General features: G+C 30.8%; 2 protein-coding genes and 1 long non-coding RNA gene across 3 annotated transcripts in view; 1 reads left to right on the top strand and 2 right to left on the bottom strand.

The window, feature by feature from the left end:
* Nucleotides 1-22733, bottom strand: part of LOC123260954 (insulin-like growth factor 2 mRNA-binding protein 2) — a 158912-nt gene that overhangs the window by 126361 nt on the left and 9818 nt on the right. The window lies entirely within an intron of this gene.
* On the top strand, nucleotides 13061-14672 carry LOC123260956. The gene is made up of 4 exons (XR_006508583.1): nucleotides 13061-13250; nucleotides 13401-13559; nucleotides 13638-13900; nucleotides 13990-14672. It is a non-coding gene; the product is annotated as an uncharacterized LOC123260956 (long non-coding RNA).
* Nucleotides 15150-17318, bottom strand: LOC123261804. The gene is made up of 3 exons (XM_044723617.1): nucleotides 16893-17318; nucleotides 16188-16737; nucleotides 15150-16089 (listed from the first exon to the last, which is right to left on the bottom strand). The coding sequence occupies exons 1-3, from the start codon at nucleotides 16994-16996 to the stop codon at nucleotides 15244-15246; spliced, it is 1500 nt and encodes a 499-aa protein (XP_044579552.1). The 5' UTR covers nucleotides 16997-17318; the 3' UTR covers nucleotides 15150-15243.

The raw sequence follows: 22733 nt of genomic DNA, 5'->3' as shown, positions 1-22733 counted from the left end.
ATAGAGAATTTTTCTGCTTCATTCAAGATAATCTTTTTCAAAATGATTTTCGTGTCTTAAGATTTTTTTTTCTTGAATCAAATTAATTTTTTTATTATGTCGAAGCTTTTAATTAGATTGCATGCTCATATTCTCTGTCAAGCCAAATATTTAACCAAAAACATCTAAGATAACAGTGGAAACTAAATTTAATTGGTAACATTGTATATTCTATGATATTATCAAAACGATAGAAGCAACAAAATGCACATGTTTTTTGAAGTAAATAATTACATAACATACTTTGAAGTAGGTACTTCCAACAATAAAAAAGAAAGAAGATAATATTATTTGAAAGTGATGTAGATTTCATCGATACAAAAATGAGATAGAAATAAATTTCTGGGATTTTATTCAAGAATGTATCGGAGTGAAATAGTGTTGAATTAATTAACGTTAAATAATGTATTCAGATATAGCAGAAGTGCTAATAATAAAAATAAATTTACATTACACATATACAACACATAATTTACTTAGTATTTGGAATACATAGATATTCACTGTTAAATAATGTTTGGACTCTAATAGTTAGAAATATATTTTATTATTTCCAGTAAATCGATTCTAGAGCAGCTGTCATAGGGAAATGGTAAGTTTGATAAGTTTTGAAAGCAACAGCTGTTGAATGATCGTTTTGTCTACTTGTATATTAGAATCGAATATTTTACAAAACTTAATCAGCTAGGTCTGGTTATTGGAGTTATCAATTGAAGAAAAATTAATTTTAATTACTATTTGTCTTTTGAAAGATTTATACAACTTTTCGATTTCTATATACAATAAAATTTGTTGAATCGTATTGATGTTTATTAATCACCTCACAAACAAACAAACATTTTTGTTTGTAATTTGATGTTAATGATATAAAAATTATGCATTCATGCTAACTTAACGTAACACTCAATTAAATTTGAAAGTCAAAGATATTCAAACAGTTCGGTAAGGACATCTAGCGAGCATCTACGTTGCTTCTATGCTATGACTTGAAGATAAATATATTCTAATATTTACTTTATAACATGAAAAAATTGAAAATTTTATTTAGATATTCTCATTCAGTATAATTGAACCTTTCTTTGTAAATCTACATTGTATAAATGATCAATTTTTGTAAGACGAAAAGTACTGTCAAATTTTTTGATAAGGGTTTTTTTACTACAAATTCATTGAATTTACGATAAAATTAAAATTATTAATTTTATCGGAGAGCTTATGATTAATATTTAACTCAAAACAAATTATATTAATTGTTAATTATGATTGAATCGTGGTCATAAAGTTTTTAAAAATGTATGGATTGTTGAATCAATAAATCATGTGTTGGCACAACTATCTAAAATAACCAATTAATGTATTGATTGTAATCATATCTTACTAATTGTATTTCCGTTCGTTATATATTACCTAAAAAGCGTTACTGGAATGATGTCGATAAAGCCTTCTACTGCAATATTTGTCAACCTGTCTTAGAGTAATTCAAAATCTGAGTATAATATTGATTATTTTTTTCTAACGAGTCATTAGACAATACAAATTAGGGTAGAAGTATCGTTTTTGCCCACATTAGCACCGTTTTTGGACAGTTAACATTTGAATTAATTTATAAAAAATCTGGAAAACGGTTGACCCTAAAGGCCATCCCTGCAACTTCCCGCCAATTCCATACCTAAACGCTTGAAATTGTACTTATGACGTTTCTGAGCTCTTCGAGCTCAAAAATACAATTTGTGTGTTATTTTGAGCTCTCCGAGCTCAAAGAAATAGCTTTTGTATGCTTTTGAGCTCTTCGAGCTCAAAAGGCTGATAGGAGTTTAATAAAACAGTAAGGTAAAAGCCCCAATAGATGATCACGTACCAGTATATGATCACTCCATGTATTTGTATATCTATATTCATAAATATAGGTATACAAATACATGGAGTGATCATATACTGGTACATGATCATCTATTGGGGCTTTTACCTTACTTTTTGAATTTTCAAACTGCAATAATTTCTAAATAAATGAATCGATTTTCACGCGGTTGGCAGTATTCCACGCACTTTTTCAGAATCTATGTTATACATTTGAATACAAACTGATCGAACCAAAAATCTTAGAGAAATTTGATAAATTCACTTTTTCCGAATTTTTTCGACAACGATAACTCACGAACCAATCAACCAATCTTCACGTCTTGGTGGCGATCGACGTGATTTTTTGTTCTCTAATAATTATTCCATTTTTTCAAAAATTATCCAAAAAGAAATCTCGAATTTATGTGAAAAAAACACTTTTTTCGAAATTTTTCGTTTTCGATAACTCTCGAACGAATCAACCGATTTTGATGGAACTGGTGGCAATCGACGTGGTTTTTCAAGCTTAAGAGCTGATGTTTTTGGAATTGATCGGTAAAGCCGTTTAGAAGTTATTTCAAGAAAACGATTTTTTGGAAATTTTATTTTTGAAATTTCTCAAAATCTAGCAAACCGAATCGATTTAAATTTTCACGAAATTTAATGGCAATGATATTCTTTGGATCGCCACCTATTTCGATCCGATCGGCCGAGCCGTTCAAAAGTTATGAGGTTTACATACATATGCAATGATTACTGTTTCGTACAGTATTCAGTAGTGTTTAGGAAAAATTTTCAAAGACAGTAGAGAGTGCTGTGTGACACACAACTGATTAGTGCCAGCGCAAGACTCAGTGAAGTGCAGACATCAGTCGTTAGTTTGTATACAGCGCCCCCTACTGTCTCAAGCATTTTAACCTCAACTTTTCCTAAAATATTACTGCGTACTGTATAAATAATAATCAGTGCTGTTTTTTTTCTCCGCGTATATCTTTAGCGCAAAAAAATAACTGTTGAAATATACGTTATTTATATATATTTTTATTTTTTCATGCGTGGTTTTAATGTAAAAATAGCAAGAAGTTTGAAAAATAGCTGAAATGGTCAATCATTCTTTTTCATGTCATCAAAATCGTTGAATATAGGTTATCGATTATCAATAACAATAAATATAAGCATCTTGAATGTATTTTTGTTCTTAATTATAGATAATATTAAGGTTCAAATTAAGAAAATGAAATTGATTGATTTTAGTCTAATTTTTTTGAGGTAGCCAATAACTAGTCCTTCTATAGGATTATAAATAATGGGAAAAGAATAGGAAATCGCCTTAAGAATGGTTACCTTTTTGAACTTATCGCTAAAAATAATTGAAAATTTTCAAAAATCAGGAAGTTATTGTTTTTACCCCGATTTTTGAAAATCGAGTTTCCATCAGATCTCGACGTTTTGTGGTCCTAGAAAGCTTCTCGGACTATTTCCGCGATGATGTCACCGCGCACGCGCGCGCGTGTGTGTGTGTGTGTGTGTGTGTGTGTGTGTGTGTGTGTGCATGTAAATCTCGCATAACTATTGAACGGATCATCCGGTTCGATTCAAATAAGCGGCGTTCCAAAAAGTTCCGTGGCCCTTAGATTTTTAATACTAGTTCAAAAAATTCGAGTCGATAAATTTTGAGAAATCTCAAAAATGAAATTTCTAAAAATTCTTTTTTTTTAAATATTTACTGAACGGCTTGATCGATCGATTCCAAAAACTAATCAGCTCTTAACCTCGAAAAACCACGCCGATGGCCACCATAGCCCGGTTAAAATCGGTTGATTCGTTCGTGAGATATCGTTGTCGAAAAAAATTAAAAAAAATTAGGAAACCAGTTAACCCTAAAGGCCATCCCTGCAACTTCCTGCTAATTTCATATCCAGGCGCTTACAATTGCACTTATGATGTTTTTGATAGAAGTTTGATAAAACACTATTTTTTAAATTTTCAAACCGTAATAACTTTTGCATGAATCAACCGATTTTCACGCGGTTGGCGACAATCGATGTAGTTTTTAGAGCTCTGTAAAAAATTTAAGGCAAATAAATTGATCTGGTGAAACATTTCGGAGTTATTACAAAAAAAACACTTTTTTCGACAACGATATCTCACGAACGCATCAACCGATTCTGACGCACTTGGTGGCGAACGATGTGGGTTTTCAAGGTTAAAAGTTGATTAGTTTTTGAGGTCGATCGGTTCAGCCAATTCGGAGATATTTTGAAAAAATGAAAAAAAAAAAACAACTTTTTGTTTCACATTTTTTGCAATTTCTCGAAATTTACCGGTCCGAATTGGTTCCAACTTACAGGAAATCTAAGTTTGGCGAACTCCTTTCGAATGACACCAACTGCGATCAAATTGGTCAAGCCGTTCAGGAGTTATAAGAGGTTTACACACAGACGTACAGATACCATCGCGGGGGTAGTCAGGGAAGCTTCCTGAGACCTTGAAACGTCGAGATCTAGTGAAAACTCAATTTTTTCAAAATGGGGTAAAACCAATAACTTCCCGATTTTTGAAAATCTTCGATTTTCTCAGAGGGAAGTTAAAAATGTTTTTTACAAAATTGCTATGAAATTTTCAGTCTGACCAGTTTGCGCTTGAAGATTCTTCAAAGAACTCAAAAAACTGCGTTGCAAGCCATAAACCGCGAGAAAATCGGTTAATTCATTCAAAAGTTATTGCGGTTTGAAAATTCAAAAAATAGTGTTCTATGAAACTGCTATCAGACTTTTGAGCTCGAAGAGTTTAAAAGAACAGAGCAGCTATCTATTTGAGTTCAGAGCTATCTCTGAAAACATAGCTATCTCTGAAAAAAATCATGATCGTGAAAAAATCATTTTCGTGAAATTGATATATTTGAGAAAAGGTAGGAATTCTGATAGTTGAGTGATGTCTCGATTTTCAGTTTGTGGTGTGTATCCATAAAGTATGATTATACTTTGTTATGCGAAAGTACATATCAAGATTAGATATTCCGAGGAGGTTCAGTTGAAAATATATCATAACCTCGAACAAGTGACGTCATTTCAAGTCCTTCAGAATTTTTAATTTCAACGTAACGATTCGAATTATGTTATTTGTGATATGAATAAAAGAAATTGAAATGTAAGAAAAATAAACTTTTCTAAAATAAAATCAATGAACTTCTCTGGTTCTCCAGGAAAACCTCACTGATTGAATAAGTAAGACCTGATGCATCAGGGGTAGTGTGTTTGCGCATGCTCATAGATTGAGTAGTATATTCTATGAATAAGTATTCATTGGTTTAACCGATGAGTTCTTCAATAAAATTATCAATGAATAATATATTTTTTTGTTTTTAAATTTTCCAATTAAAAACGTGAAACAAAAGATACTATCTGCTGACATATGACCAAGTGTACTTTTCCTGTGTTACAAAAGACATTGTGGCTGATTCGTACAAATAGTGACAAGAATCGCGTATGAAATGTTACTCTTGAGTTTCAGCTCGTGCAGCCAACAGCACATTTTTGTCTTGACACTATTCGTACTAGTTGTAGTTAAAGTATTGTATAGAAAAATACTATGTGACAAAATCATCCCAGATTTAGAAGTTTTTTGTGCTTATCGAATTTTCAATCAATTTTAGTTAATCTTACTATGATTAAAAGATTGTTTCAACTTACTTTTAATATAAATCTTATTTAATATATTTTCTCATATTGATTTCAGTCTTGAAACTTTTTTAATAAGTTTTTCTAGTCACATATGTGTAAGTTATTTTCTTAATGTAATCATTCACTTAATCAGGTCATCCGCTTCGAATCAGCTAATCAAAGATTACACTGATAGAAGGATTTGTTTATAGTTAAAAATATTTGTTAATATTTAACAAATCATTTATGAGAGACCACTTTTTAGTCAACAAATATTTCTTAGTATTTAAAAAGATTTATTAATATTTAATAAATGAATATCAGATTTATTAAATACAAATAAATCATTTTAAATACTAAAAAATATTTGTTTAATACTAAAAAGTGGTCTCTAATAAATGATTTGTTAGCTATTAACAAATATTTTTTAATAGAAATAAATCCTATTATCAGTGTAAAAGACTCAAATAAAATCTACGATGAACTAGGAAATAATTTAACAGAAAAAATTGGTATTTTTGAATGCAGTGTTTATCATTGAACGTATGCGCTCGATTTGTTATATTCAACTAGATGGCGCCATTTATCGAAAACATCTTTCGCTACACTTATTAATGTATTATTTGTTTCTTTGAAAATGTTTGTACACGTTATGAAATTGTTCAAAACGATAATATCAAATGTAAATATGAATTAATGAAAATATTATTCACGAAAAAAAACAAAATTTAAAAGTACATGCAAAAACTAAAAACGTTTGAATATTTTGGAATAATATATATATATATTTTACAACATAAGATTATGCTAACGATGTATAAAATATGAATCTAAGATTTAAGATAAAATGAATGCATAGAAAATCGCGGGAATATCGTACGAAGTATAGAACCAAAAAGATCCAAAACTAGAGCTGAGAACAAAGAAAGGAAACGGGAACCTAGAGAATGGAAATAGAAAAAAGGGTGAAATATAAGGAGGGTTTAGATGAACATTAAATTTCCGGCAGGTGCGACAAGGATAGCTAAGCTTCGCTGAAAGACTTTAATCTCAACAGAATTAGGCTCGTTGATTACCAAGTTATAATTTTTAAAGACGGCTATAGAAATTTTCATTACGTATGAGTTTTAATATAATCTAAGGCATGCATATTTTTGTAATAACAAAAAAACTATATATTACTAAGAAGTGAATAAGGAGCGAATAGAAGTAGTGGGTGAAAGCGAGGGAAAGTGAAGGACGATATACTGTCATAGAATGGCGTAGACTCTTCGTCAACCAGAGGTGAGTCACCCCTGCGTTAACGTCGAGGCACGCCCATTAACCAAGATGGCTGACGATGCGACGACCAATTGACAACGCACAGAGGGGTAAAATGATAAGCGCGCGAACCACCGCACCCCTTCGAATTCACTAACCCTCAACGAGGGGTTGCATTTACTTTTACGGATCGGAAATTTTTTTTTCCTTTCTGTTTCTACGTGTCTAATTCATATGAGTTTTTCTTCCTCATTCTTTCATGTCGCTCTATGTTTATGCTTTTATCCGGTATACTTCTTTTCTTATTTTTTATAATTTACAACTGTTACTTAACTTTGGATTCAAATACGCTACTTAATGTTATGTAGGTCGTAAAAATTTGACTTACAGAAACTTAGTTCATTTCTGTTCTAGTAAATCTTTAAGATTCATGTGTACAAATTTTTATGAACAATCATAAGCTATAAATTATGTTATAAATTAATGTACCTTGCATTTAAAACTGTCTTTCAATTAATGGTTAATAAGATAAAAGAAAAAATATGGACAACCTTATTGTTTCGCATGAAATTTTTATAATTGTTTTAAAAAGTAGATTCTACGCCTATGAATTCGTAGAAGCGAGGCCTTTGTATTTAGTGTTCGTCGAGCATAGTTAAAACTATGTACTTAACAGCATAGCAGTGCAAGCCGATTTAGATAAATGGCTGAATGGCTATCCATGGTTTTCACTCCCTGTTTTCTTAAAATCGTACGAATTTTTTTTAACCGTTGAAAGCGAAAATTCTATTCATGAACTAATAAATCCTGACAATTTAAGCTTACTTGGAAAGAAATCAAATTTCTCACAGGACTGCATACCTTTGAAAGGTATCTTTACAAATATAAAACTCAATAGACGCAGGTACTTAAAAAAACTATTCGAAAACACAAATATATACAGAAGAGAATTTTCTAAGAATTTGATAGGGCTGTTATTAAACTACTAAAATTTTTGGGGTTAGAAATTAAGGTGGCCTTGAACTCACAAACTCATCGCATCGTCCCGGAAGCTGTTGCCAACAGGGATACGCATTATTTTTTATAAACATCTTGAATAAAAGAATTAGGAAGGAGGGGTTGAATAGATTAAATACTAATAATAATAACATTAATAATGAAAAAAAAAAAATAATGATAATACAATATGGGATTTTTCGTATTTTCCACATAAAATATTTTGAATTTAGTTTTTTTTTTGCCTTCATATATTTTGTAGAAACGACTATTTATTCTAAAATACAGTTGTTTTTACAGTGTTTACATAAACGGGTGTATCCGGATCTAAGCATACATGTATGTCCATATATCTTATTTCTATTAGCTTAAAAAATTTTTTCTGTTTCTTTTTTCAAGCTGGCATTCCAGATCACATTCTCGTGGATATATAATCAGGTTTAGATCGGTATTTTAAAGAAAAAATTTGAAGATGTGTACATTACAATAAATGAGAAGAAATAATTTTATAGGTGAATAGAAGCGTAATTTTCAACTCTAATCGTACCCTCGTCACATCTATTAAATTCAACAACTACATTGCAACGTGAGCATATATGTGTACGTTCGTTGGATTTTTTTTCATTTTAACAAGCGCAGGTATACAGTAAGAAGATCCAGTTTTCACCGAGCAACAAAATTCAAAGAGTATACCGACGATTCGTTTTAGTTCACAAACAAAAAATAAAAAATTAAAATTAAAATGGTTTTTTAAATAGAGAACTATGAATTAAATGGTTTGCCTTCATAGGCTGTTTTTTTATTTCGGGGTCGTTACCCTTTCGAATTTGGGTTAGTAATTTTATCCACTAAATATTCCGAAAATAGCAGATCAAACTTTCACATGTTTTGTGTATAGATCTCAAAAAACTTATCAAATTGATACTTTTCAATTTTAATATTGTTGCCCAGTAATTTATTTAACTAAAATCGAATCTATGATGTATATGATTTGAATAAAGAAAAGTTATTGAAATATATGACGCAATAATAGTAATAGTAGGACTTCCAAAAATTTTGGACTTGTACAAGCGATAAAGTAATAGAAAATATAGGGTGGAGATCAGTGGTGTTGGGAAAGTTTGAGATATCGTTAGGTTTTCATAGTAGGGGATGCCTGCCCCTCTCTTCGTTCTATGGGGTTGGCTCAGCGACCCTACAGAATTTTCTCAAACAATCATAGATGCACGCTGATGGTCGATGAGCACCCCTCAAATGTTACGGATCTTAGTTGCAGGCTATATTTTTTTTTCTTTATTGCTGAACTAAACATCAATGCTAGACATTTTATATATTTTACTTTATTTAATAAATTAAAACTATTTAATAATAATTATTATCATTATCATCTTAGTTAGAAATAAGCTGCATAAAATGACAAAACAAAAAAAACATCTGGAGTTTGTATTAGATTCTTATCTATGTCTAGATAATAACTTACACAAATTATCACACGTAAATATCCTTTATTACTGTCTTTATATAAATGACTTCATTTATCTTCATTAATATCGGTAACATTCAGAATTATGATTTTCAAATTCCAATTTGTTAATTAATTAATTAATTAAGAGTTTTAAAGACAAAAAGTGATAGCGTTCTTGTTTATTTCGAGCTCAAAAGTAGTATTTAAAAGAAGAAAAAAATATTTTGCTTTTCTAGAAACTATTGTTTTATTTTTCTCCATGTCATTTTAATTGAAATATTGATAGTGTCTTACACTCACAGTATCTTAAACTATTTCTCATATAAAAAGGTAAAATTTTAACATTTTTATTTATTGTGAATTCTATATTGTTGATTTCAAATAATGATGCTTATTCATCAGAGATTATTGAATATTAATGAATATCAAAAGTTCTAAAGAATAGCATATTTTTTTGTGGTATATTTATTTCATTTGATTAACAAAGAATAACATTCAAGTTATACAAAAAATTTCATGATTTTTAGCAATATTGCTTCAAAAAATTGTTGGTACCATCCGTCAAGCACTACCCAGAGGCTATAAGTTTTTTCTATTAAAAGATCAATAATCAAAACGCTCAGCGACAAAATTGTAAGTTAAGAAACTTTGTTTAAATATTTCATTATTTTTTTAATTTTCAATTCGTGAAAATTCTAGTTTTGAAATTGGCAGTGAAAATGTTGAGTTAAAACAGTATGCTAGGATTTATTATGCATCAACATCTTTCTCTAATAACTTCATATCGAATTTTCACCTTTTTTTTTTAAATTTTTCTTCTCATACGAAAAAAAAAAATCACTAGAGCTTTGTTTTTGAAAAATGGTGAAGTTGTAGTAAAAGATTTACAAATGGCGTGTCGACCGTAAATAAAAACTACGATTAATGCACGCATAAGGGGTGATTATTTCATGCAGTGATCTGCGAAGCTATGCCTATTTTTGTAGGGTTCGCCCCCTATTCTCTGGGGAATGACAAAGCAAACTAATGCCGAGAGTAATGAAAATACTCTGGGAAATTTTACACAAACATTTAAATCCTATACTAATTTGTCAGCAAGGACATCTAGGTGTTCTAATCTGATCTTTGTTATATCTAAAGATATAGTCGTATCCTTCGTGGAAAATATCAACTGCGGCCTGTGTAGATAATTTAGTTTTCTGCAATAAAATTTAACATCTGTTGGTAATAAAATGTAAATGATATGGTAAAACAGAATGAATAATACTTAACACTAATAACTGGTTTTGAGTTATAATTCAGTTTTTTTTTCTATTGAAAATTTTAATTAGTTGGAATTAATGTCATTCTGATTAGTGTCATTATTATCGTTAATGATATATTAAATTTAGATAAACGGTATTGCGTAAAAATGTCTTTATTATTTCATGAAATGTAATAAATAATGACCTCCATAATTCTTCCTGTAACTCCTCATTAAGTTTTTTCGTTCTGTAATGACTTGTTACAGACGGAATTTACAATTAGTTTGTTTTATTTTTTAACAACGACATAACATGAAGTTAATTAAGAAGAAAAATAAATAAATGTTGCAATGGTATATAACAAGTCCGATGAGCTGTGTGAATAACAACTCGTACTTAATCACAGTTGAAATGACTTTGACAAGGTAAGCACACGCAAATTAACAGATCAACATCTATTATCTGTAATATGTGAAAGTATGTCAGTTGCTATTTTTTATTAATGGGTATTTTTATGCTGGTGATCAAAAGTAAGATTATTTTTATGTTAAGTCGTTATTGGATACTTTATTCGAAATAATTGCATGGAAAAAACACTAAAAAAACATTTCAATGTATATGAATAGATATACACCAGATTTTCTCGAAAATTGAGTTCTCATCAGATTTTTACGTTTTGAGGTCTTAGGAAGCTATTCTCACTATTCTTAAGATGACGTCATTCGATAGGGTTTAGCGAAACAGACTTCTTGGTAAATTTGAATCTATTCGGTACGATAGATTTTGATAAAGTCTAAAAAAATCGAAAAAAAAAAGTTTGTGAAATCATGTTCGTTCAAAATAACTTTTGATCTGCTCCATCAATGAATTCTATAACACAATCAGCTCTTGAGTTTAAAAATTAACGTTGAATACAGTTAAAAAAACCAAAATTGATTAATTCGTTCGTGAGATATTGTTGTCGAAAAAAAACGTCTTCACAAGACTTTGGAATTTCTTGCCGGATCGATTTTTGAATAAGTAGCCTAATTTTGTTAAAAATCGACTTTGAATATCGCAAATCGCATCGAAAGTATTTAATTCTTTATAGAGATATCGCAATACAAAGTGTTTAAAATACTGCTCTATTCACACGACAACTAGATTTTTGAGCTCGACAAGCTCGAAATGCATAATAGCTTTATTTTTTAGCTCGTAAAGCTCGTAGCCTTGTGAATAGTTCAGAGCCCTTAATAAAAAAAAAAAATAAAATAAATAATAAAAAAAACAAAAATGAGGAAACAAATTAGTTACAGTAGTGCTCAAAAGTATTTTGACAACATTATGCGTTAGTTTTTTTCAACAATGTCAAAATACTTTTGAACAACCATTTTCCTAATATTTTAAAAATTAAACTTTCTTTTGTTACAAACAAGGACCACTTTGACACTATTCTGCAGATTATTCAAAAGCTGCTAAAAAATTAAATGAATGATTATTGTGTTTCATATTTATTTTTAATTAAACCATTAAATATATTTGTCAAAATACTTTTGAGCGCTACTGTGTAAAGTGAGGAATTTTGGTACGCTTGACTTAGTGATACAAGCCTGAAGCTACAGTTAAAATTATTAAAACACATATTTAACTTCCCGCTAAGAAAATCAATGATTTTTTCGAAAATTCGTTTTATCCCGTTTTGCAAAAATCGAGGTTTCAACAGATCTCGACGTTTTGAAGCCCTAAGGAGCTTCTCTGACTATTCCAGCGGTGATGTTACCGTGTCTGTCTGTGTGCATGTGTGTGTGTGCGTGTGTGTGTGTGTGTGTGTGTGTGTGTGTGTGTGTGTGTGTGTGTGTGTGTGGGTGGGTGGGTGTGTGTATGTGTGTGTGTGTGTGTAAACCTCTTATAACTTCTGAACGACTTGACCGATTTCATTGCAGTTGGTGTCATTCGAAAGGGCTTTGCCAAACTTACATTTCTTGTAAGTTGGGACCGATTCGGACCAGTAGATTTCGAGAAATTGCAAAAAAAGTGAATAAAAAAGTTTTTTTTTTTTCATTTTTTAAAAATATCTCCGAATTGGCTGAACCGATCGACTTCAAAAACTAATCAGCTGTTAATCTTGAAAACTCGCATCGATCGCCACCAAGTACGTCAGAATCGGTTGATACGTTGGTGAGATATCGTTGTCGAAAAAAATCAAAAAGAGTGTTTTTTTGTAATAAATCCGAAATTTTTTATCAGATCAATTTTTTTGTATCAAATTTTTCATAGAGCTTAAAAAACTACATCGATCGCCGCCAACCGCGTGAAAATCGGTCGATTCATTCAAAAGTTATAGCAGTTTAAAAATTTAAAAAATCGTGTTTCATCGAACTTCGACTTTTGAGCTCGAAGAGCTCAAAGGCATAGGAAAACTATCTTTTTGCGCTCGGAGAGCTCAAAATATCACATAAATTTTATTTTTGAAAAAACGTCATACGTGCAATTTTAAGCGCCTAGTTATGGAATTAGCGGGAAGTTGCAGGGATGGCCTTCAGGGTCAACCGTTTTTAAAATTTTTTTTTTTAATGGGGATCCGTTTTTGTCAAACTCGGCCCAGGGGGCAGCAGCATAGATCATTTTTTGTCGCGCAAATATTTGAAGTTAATAATAGTGACTGTTATGTGCTTACAAAAAAAATGGATAAAGAAAACAAATATTTTACCTGGAATGTTGAACAATTAAAGCAAGAATTAAAAAGACGTGGACTTCGTACCACAGGTAAAAAAAAAAAATTTACAAGAACGGTATGTAAATATTAAATTTCGGTAATTAACCTAACAATATCGTATGTCATTACAATATTTAATTAGCGAACTAATAACAAAATTTATTTAATTAAAAAAAAAGTAACTATTACTAATTATGCAGGTTAATTTTTGCGGATGAGAATAAAGGTTTTTTCCAATTACATCAACAAGATCCTGATGCAGTATTCTGGACACCAGACAATACGCATTATAAAGATATTAATGCCGCAACTAAAATTCCTTTAATAACCAAGGAACGAGTAGAACTTTTTTTGCAGAGGTTCATAATGATAATAATACGCATGACTTAATTGACAGAATGTATGACAATGTAACAAAGAGTAAATTTTTTTTGCAGGTATGATGTGCTGAAAAATCTTGGCAAAGAAATGTACGAAAATCGATATCTTCTTCATGCCAGGATAGCACAAAGTAATAGCTCAATTTTCATTCAAGGACATTGTTTGGCCCAAATGAAAAAATCAGTGCAGTATAAATAGTGATATTCAAATGTCCAATACTGGTTTTATTGAAGGGACTCATTGCGAATGTGCTGTAGGTGGTGGTGATACAGCTCATTGTAAACACGTCGCAGTACTTCTTTGGGCAATGGAAGAAATGGTAATTGGATTGATATTACAAATCTTAGCAATAATTTAGTTTTCATGACTAGAAAATTGTACCTCAACAATTTTGGTTGTTACTTTTAGGGTAGAGATAAGAAAATTACTTTGAGAACAGTTTGTACTCAAAAACTTCAATCATTTCATAAGCCGGCAAAATCTTTTTTTGGCTCGCCCATCAAAGCTGAATTGTTACCAAAAAAAAAAATCAAAATCTTGAACCATTTTCGGATCCAGTCGTTTTAGATCCAAGTATTGTGAACAAACAATTGTACTGCGAAAAGCAATGCAATCGAGCAATAAATTTTGCTGCAACTAACCGAACAACGATGCCATTCCTTCGTCTGTTCGAACCAGCTAATATATATTGTGCAATTTAGGACCATGACTACACAAATGTGAATCCAGAAGAACAGCTGTTAAATAAATTTAAACTACTGTCAATAACCACTGATGATATAAAAGAAATTGAAGAAGAAACAAGAGAGCAAAGTCAAAGTAAAAGTTGGTTTAAATATCGTCAAAATAGAATCACAGCCAGTAATTTTTATAAATGCTGCATAATTCGAGATGAAGAAGCCCAAATACAATTTTCTATTAGCTTGATTAATCAAGAACCGTTTAAATCAAAGTCTACAGATTGGGGTAAAGAAAATGAAAGTAAAGCGCTGGAAATTTACGAATCCACTGGTGTTAAAATAGATAAATGCGGACTATTTATAAGTCCAACTCACCCTTTTTTAGGAGCTTCTCCAGATGGGCTCATAGCAAATGACACAGTAGTAGAAGTTAAGTGTCCTTATTCCCGTAGATTCTCTTCTATAACGGAAAAAACTTTGCCATACCTGTATCTTGACGAAAGAAACAATTTACGATTAAAAAAAAACCATCTGTACTATCACCAAATTCAAGGCCAGCTTTTTGTTACAGGCAGATACATTGCAAAGTTTATAGTATATACAACAATTGAAACAATTGTTATAACTATTCGCCGTGATGACAACTTCATAACATTAATGGTTCAACGTTTAACAAAATTCTTTGAGGATTATTTTCGTGTTGCTATTTTAGATCGTTATTTATATAAAAATTACAGTACTATTTTTAAAAAGTAAAAAAGAAGCAATGAAAATTTACGTTTTATATAAAAGTTAATGTATTTATAATCATATTTATATTTTCTTATAAAAAGTATAATTATTGTTATATTAGTTATACAGCAGAACTGAATCGTTTTAAATATACAAATTTTAATTACAAAATAAAATGTACACGAAATAAATGTAAGTTCATTATTTATTATAATTTTCCAAGTGTGTCCTTTGTCTTGGAGATATCATTTTATGCGGCCGAGTTAACAACAGATTCACGAAAGTTGCATAACATTAGACATATAGAAAAAATTTTCGTAGCTAGACGCGTATAATTTGGATTCAAAGGTTCTCGTAAGATTTTATAAGTTTTTGTCAGCCCAATTAATCGTTCAATGTGTACCCGTTTCGATGCTAATTTGCGATCGGATAATACTGTCACATTTGGAAGTTGTTTACCTTTCAAAAAGTGAGGTATATTGACAGTTACTCCCTGTGATTCAAAAATATCTTGCACATTAAAACCACGATCAGCCATTACGGAATCACCTTTTTGACATTTTTTAACGAGATCCGATCTTTCTACTATTTGTCTATCACTTGTACTACCTCCATACGCTGCAGAATGATAGCATAAAATGCCATCAGGCGATCCTCCCACTAATACTTTCACAGTATTTTTGTTCTTATATGTGCTAAATGTAGCTTGTTGAGCTATTGGATTTGATGGCTTATCAATGGGTATTTCAGTAGCATCAACAATGATTCTTGTTGATGGATATAACTTTTTAAATCCTTCTGGCATATAAAAGTCGACAACTTCTCGGGATGGCCAAGTATCTATCAATGACCAAAGCTGGTAAATCATATGGATCCAAGTATTAAAAATATTGCGGACAACAGCTTCACTAATTTCAAAATAAATACTCAATCCAAAATCTGGAATATTTCTTCGTAACTTCATAAGTATCAACAAAAACATGTCCTCAGGTTCTACAGAGTTAACTTGACCTTTAACATATTTAATGCGATCAACATAATCACTTAATGTACCATACACAAATTGAAATTTGGCATAATTTCCTAATCCAGTATATAGTAATGTATTACATCATCTCGGTGAGAAATTGATTGAACAGATAAAGGTCCACGGCCAACTTGGATACCAACTGAACTAAAACATTTTTTTCTCACGGCAGATTTTTGTTTTTTTACTTCCAACGATTTCACATGATTTGATTCCATGTAATCTGAATTACTACTTTCTGACATTGGCAATGAATAGACCTCTTCTTCCATTTGTACATCGATATTATAGTAATCAGTGGGTATGTATGACATGCTTGAGATTGTTGAGCAATCTTGAATATTAGTTGATGCAAATGGCTCTTCAATTTGATGATCTATCAATGTTTCTTTATTTATTGGTGAACTTCGAAGCTCTATTTTTTTTTGTAGCTCAGTAATTTCATTATTTTCATTTGATGATGATGGTACTGATGATATACAATTCTTTATCGGTGATTCAATCAAACTGTTGGCAATATTTTCAGAGATATTTATTGGATCATCTAAAAGCGACAAAGGCAATGATGATGATGAATTGTTAGAATCTTCTTCGAAAAGAGCTTTCCGAATTTTTTCTGAACGCCTTGATTTTTCTGCTTCGAGCTCCAACATAAGTGTTGGTACAGCATTAGGTTTTAAGTACTTCTTGGATGTTGTGACTCCTAAAAAAAACCACCTATTAAAGTTACTTGATACGGATATTAAATTACTACAATATAAATCTACGTTAAATAAATTAATTTCATACCTGTATAGAAACTCTCTTTTTTTTCAATAATTAAATCTTTTTCGAAATGGATCGAACATAACCTTGATGATTTTGATGATTAAAAATTGACACTTATGGCTTTTTCCCAAAGAATCCGACATTTTTCGTTTTTTGGAAAAGTAAAAGTAGCTTTTCCTTTACAAAAAGGAACTGAACACTTTCCCATTTTTTGGTATTAATTATATTGTTAAATTATTTTTTTCACAATGACTTATCAACACGTGTCCACTCCAAAACATTAGGTATAACTTAAATATAGGTATAGTATAATTATTATTATTAAATTCACATAACTTATAAAAAAAATAGTTATATAAATTTTAATGTTTATTGCGTCGATTAATTTTCAATTCTCGTTGAATTATAGCTAGTAAACTAATTTTTCATATGAAACTTTTTTTTTCTTTGGTGATCATATTTGAAAACTTGCGCTTTAAAAAACTTGCTAATGTGCTGCTCTCAAGTGGCTGAGTTTGGCAAAACGGAACCCCATTAACCGTGCACTGACAAAAGTTAACTTGATTCACGAGAAAAATTTTTAAATTAACAAAACCATTTTGAATAGTGTCTTTATTTATTTAAAAAAATTTTAAACCGAAAAATTTTTCTTGATTTAAGTAAAATCAACTTAATGCAAGATTATGAAACTCTTCAAAATCATTTTCTTAGATCAAGAATTTTTGGAATCAAGTTAATTTTTACGTCAATGTGTTATTGTATTCACTGAGGAAAAGAAAAATTTATCCACAAAAGGATTTCAAGACTGTAAAATTTCTTGAAACCGTTCAAAGTTATTTAATTTTTTTATTGGAAGAATATCAATACTTGTCGTTATTATAAAATATTAGCCTTCATTATAATTAATAAGCGTACTATTAGATTCACTTAAATGAAATAAAGAGTATTTTGACCAATTCATCTTACAAGAAAATGTATTCTCAATAATTTAAAAGTATAATTGTTCTAGTATCAACAAAATTTTCTCAATAGAAGAATTTTTTTCCTCAGTGAAATTTTTGATAAAATTTGTTGAGTGTATTCAATTATAAATTGGTTTTTTTTTAGTTAAATAAACGATGCAAGATAACCATTGCGTAATGTTTTCAAAAATCACAAAATCAACAGATAATATGTCAAGAAATCGTATAGAATCAACCAAGCAATCAACTTAAAAAAAAAAAAAAAAAAAAAAACATTTAAATCGTTGCACAATAGACGGTAACAATTGTAACCGACTTTGTGACTGTAAATTGCACAACAGGTTTATCGAAAAAAATTTTAATGTCACTAACCGTCACAAGACGGTATACGCGAGGGTCACGTTATATAAATTAAAAATAGTAGTAATTGCACATCGCTAAATTTCAATCAAAACAGGAACATTATTTCTTTCATGAGAATACAAACTGATTGCATATATTCTTGATAATGTTTTATAATCACAAGTGATTTTTACAAGGATGAAAGTGAAAATTGCTTCTTTTATTGTAATTGTTGCTTTATTTTCCTTTAAATAGTAATTATGAAGCATAAAATTATGAAGGTTATTATATTGGAAGACAAGCTCTGGACTTGTTGTCTAGTTAACGATGTTATTATTGTAATTTTTACTTTAATTTTTTTTCCATGTATAGTCAAAGAAATCTGGAAAACGGTTGACCCTGCAGGTCATTCTTGGAACTTCCTACTATGTACAAGTTTAGAAAGCTCGACAAATTATCTATTCCAAAGTTTTGAGCTCTTGACGCATTTTTTCAAGCTCTAATAATTATCTTATTACATAAAAAATGATCTGGTAAGAAATTTCAAAGTTATTTAAAAAAAAAACAAGTTTTTTTTAACTTGTCAATGATTTCTTACGAACGAATGAATCAATTTTGATTTGTTAAATGGCATATGACGTCAAGTTTCTCGAATCCTATGATTTACTTTTAAACATAAATTAATCAGACCAAAAATTTCAGTGTAGTTCGAAAAAATCACTTCATTTCGATTTTTTTCGTTAACGATAACTCACAAACGAATCAACTAATTTTGACCGGCTTGGTGGCGATCGACATGGTTTTCTAATGTTGAATGCTGATTAGTTTTTGGAATCAATCAGTAAAGCCGTTTAAAAGTTATTCCAAAAAACCACATATGAAAAAATTTTTAACTTCCTGCTAAGAAAATTGAAATTGAAAATTTTCAAAAATCGGGAAGTTATTGGTTCTATCCCGTTTTTCGAAAATCGAGTTCTTATCAGATCTTGACATTCTGAGGTCCTACGAAGGCTCTCTGAATGTTTTCGCGATGATGTCCGTCCGTCCGTCCGTCCGTCCGTCCGTCCGTGTGTGTGTGTGTGTGTGTGTGTGTGTGTGTGTGTGTGTGTGTGTGTGTGTGTGTGTGTGTGTGTGTGTGGGTGTTTTTCTCCCTTTAGGAGGGGGGGAATCCCTTTACGGATTCCAGGCATAGCTGTTTGGCCTGGATATGTGGCGACTCGACGCAGCGTCATACTAAAACTCGACGGTAGCGCCCCTACCCACTAAACCCTAAACCCCTTTTCTTCTTTCCTCTAATCCCTCATGGAAACCGCCGTCAGGCATTACTTCGTGAGGGGAGGATCTAGCTACTGCTATTCCTTCTGATGACTAAGGTGTTATTTTTCCTTCCTTCTAGTTTCTGTCATTTGCTCTTCTTCTTTCGATGGAACGCAGGTCTGTAAGGACTTCTGTTGCAAACGTGCTTACGGCGTTCCATGCGGCTTCTGACGACAACATTGTTTCTACTAGTGTCTCTGGTTGGATACTCTGGTGTAAGATATTTTCAAGTTGATCACGCTGTGAATAAAATCGTGGGCAAACAAAGAAAACATGCTCCGCATCTTCATTAACTCCTGGACAGAACGGACACTCAGGAGAATTATCGTGCTTGAAACGGTGTAAGTATTCTCGAAAGCAGCCATGTCCTGATAGCATCTGCGTTAGATAGTAGTTGACCTCACCGTGATTACGATTCAGCCAAACGTCAATTCATGGTATGAGACGGTACGTCCACCTGCCCTTCACTGCGGCATCCCACTGAAATTGCCATCGTACGATGCTTTTCTGTCGCTCTTCTATTTTCAGTTCTTCAGCACAGTGTGGTTGACGTCTTCCGATGGTAGAGGTTACGTCTTTCTTTAACTAGAACTCTAAGAGGCAGAGTTCCGGAAATGACACACACTGCTTCCTCAGATACTGTGCGAAAGGCGCTTGCAACTCGTAGGGCACTCATACGATATATTGGTCCAGCTTTTCTCCATGATTTCTGGGTTTCCAGTGCATCAGCCCAAATGGATATTCCGTAGGTGAGCACCGATGTGACTACTGATGCCAATAGTAGCCTCCTGCTCTGCTTTGGGCCTCCGACGTTCGGCATCAATCGTGCGAGACTAGCTCTCACTACTGACGCTTTCGTACAGACGTGTTCCACTTGCTGCTTGAAGTTGAGTCGGGCATCAAGCATCACTCCCAGATATCGTATATGAGATTGTGATGTGATTTCTCGGTCGATGACTTTTAGCTTAATTGTTTCAACTTTTTTTCGGCTGGTAATAAGCACTGCTTCGGTCTTCTGCTTGGCCAGTTGTAGGTTCACTGTATCCATCCACTGGTTGATCTTCATAAATACATTGCGTACATTATATATATTTATATATATTTTATAAATACATAAATACATACATACATACATAAATACATACATACACATAGATGAAAGGACACCATCGCGGGAAGAGTTAGGGAAGCTTCCTAGGACCTTAAAACGTCGAGATCTGATAAAAACTTTATTTTAGAAAAACGTGGTAAAAGCAATAACTTCCCGATTTTTGAAAATTTTCAATTTTCTTAACGGGAAGTTAAAAAAACTCAAAGCTTTATCTGTTCATTGGTCGTCAAAAAAAAGATGCTTATAAAAGTAGCCGTCACACAGGAGAACCCCCTTAATGGCTATCATTTTAAAGTTTCATATCGACAAAAAATCAGATTTAATCAATAGAAGATAGTGCATGCAAGAATGAAAATTAGTTTTGATAGTAATTAATCGAAAAAAAAAAAATTTTCGAATTTTTAAAAATTGAATAAAGCAGTTATTACGAAGGGCTTAGTATCAACCGGGGCTCAAAAGTTATTGAAAAGATAGTATTTGGATACTTTGATCAGATTTTAATTTTAAAATTCAAATATCACATATAAAAATAGTTGGAATAATTTTTTGTATTTTTCTTAAAAGTAACATGAAAAAACAAAGAATTTCAAAACAGAATTTTTTCAAACCGTCTGATTTAACGTACACGGAGAAAAAAATTTTTCTATAGGAACTCTATAGTAGTTAGTTAGTTGTAAAAAGTTCCAGTAGGTTAACGTATTCTTATGGTAACAATACCGTTTGGCTCCTGCAACTCTACATCGTTGAGCTCTGAGAGCTAAGCGTTATTTACCTCTCACAACTCTACAGGATCGTTCTGAGACTATAACAAATTTTTGGCAGTCTGCTTGGTAATTTTTTCTTACAATTTAGCATGGATAATTTAATAAATACATGCGGCAGAATGAATTAATATTGCCAACAATAATTGTATATGACAAGTAAGAATAGTATTATAATAGAAATAAAATAATAATAGAACTTATATTACAAATAAAAATTATTTGTAAAATAAAAATATGGTCGTCACAAAATTATCTTATTTTCTTAATTATACCAATAAATATTGTACATAAAATCACTGCCGTATATGCACAAGAAAAGATAAATAAACGAAAACAAATTTTAATGTATTCCGATAACTTATTACTTATCACAATATATTCAACTAATAAATTAAATTAACAGTCACTGCAAATGAACCTTGAAAAACCATAAATACAAAACTGTTCTAACGAAATTCAATTTGACAAAAAAAAAACCTATTTCCTTAAAAAAATAAACTGGAAACTTAATTGTCATATATTTTTAATAATATGGATGAGTAACAAAATAATTCTGTTTGTCATTTTAGAAGGTTATGAAATATGTCAGCGCACTCCACTACTGCGCAACGTAGAGCGCTTCCAACTATACCGTTTGGCTCTGAGAACAATCCCGTAGAGCTCTGAGAGCTCAACAACATTGAGTTATCAGAACTAAATAACATTTTGTTACTGTAACTCTACAACGAACAGTAAACTGTGTATAGTTGTAGTAACTCTACAGTTAGTTTACCAGAACGAAATTTTTTTTTCCGTGTAGGATGTCTTATATATAAATTTTTTAACCCCAATGCTATTTTTGAACTATATACTCAGTTATTTAAAAAATACCTATATATTATAAAAAATATATAAATTCCGAGATGAAAATCAATGCAACAGATAGATTTTAATTAAACCTGCCTAAATATTGTTTTTTTTTTTTTTTTTTATTAATTACCCGAGAAAAAATGTTTCTATATAATTATATATAATTGTATATAATCATATATGATTATATATGGAATCACATATATAATTATATACAATTATATATGATCATACATAATTATATATAATCATACATGATTATATATGGAATTGTATATGAGGTTATATATAATTATATATGACTATATATGGAGCAATATACAACCATGCAGGATTATATATAGTTCCATATACAATTATATATAAGTATATAGAATTATATATAATCATACATGATTATATATGGAATTGTATATGAGGTTATATATAATCATATATAATTATATATGACTGTATATGGAGCAATATACTACCATGCAAGATTATATATAGTTCCATATACAATTATATATAAGTATATAGAATTATATATAATCATACATGATTATATATGGAATTGTATATGAGGTTATATATAATCATATATAATTATATATGCTT

Source organism: Cotesia glomerata, linkage group LG3, assembly GCF_020080835.1.
Source record: "Cotesia glomerata isolate CgM1 linkage group LG3, MPM_Cglom_v2.3, whole genome shotgun sequence".
Classification (NCBI taxonomy): Eukaryota; Metazoa; Arthropoda; class Insecta; order Hymenoptera; family Braconidae; genus Cotesia; species Cotesia glomerata.
The sequence above is the reverse complement of the archived record's forward strand: the minus strand, read 5'-3'. Positions and strand labels throughout refer to the sequence as shown.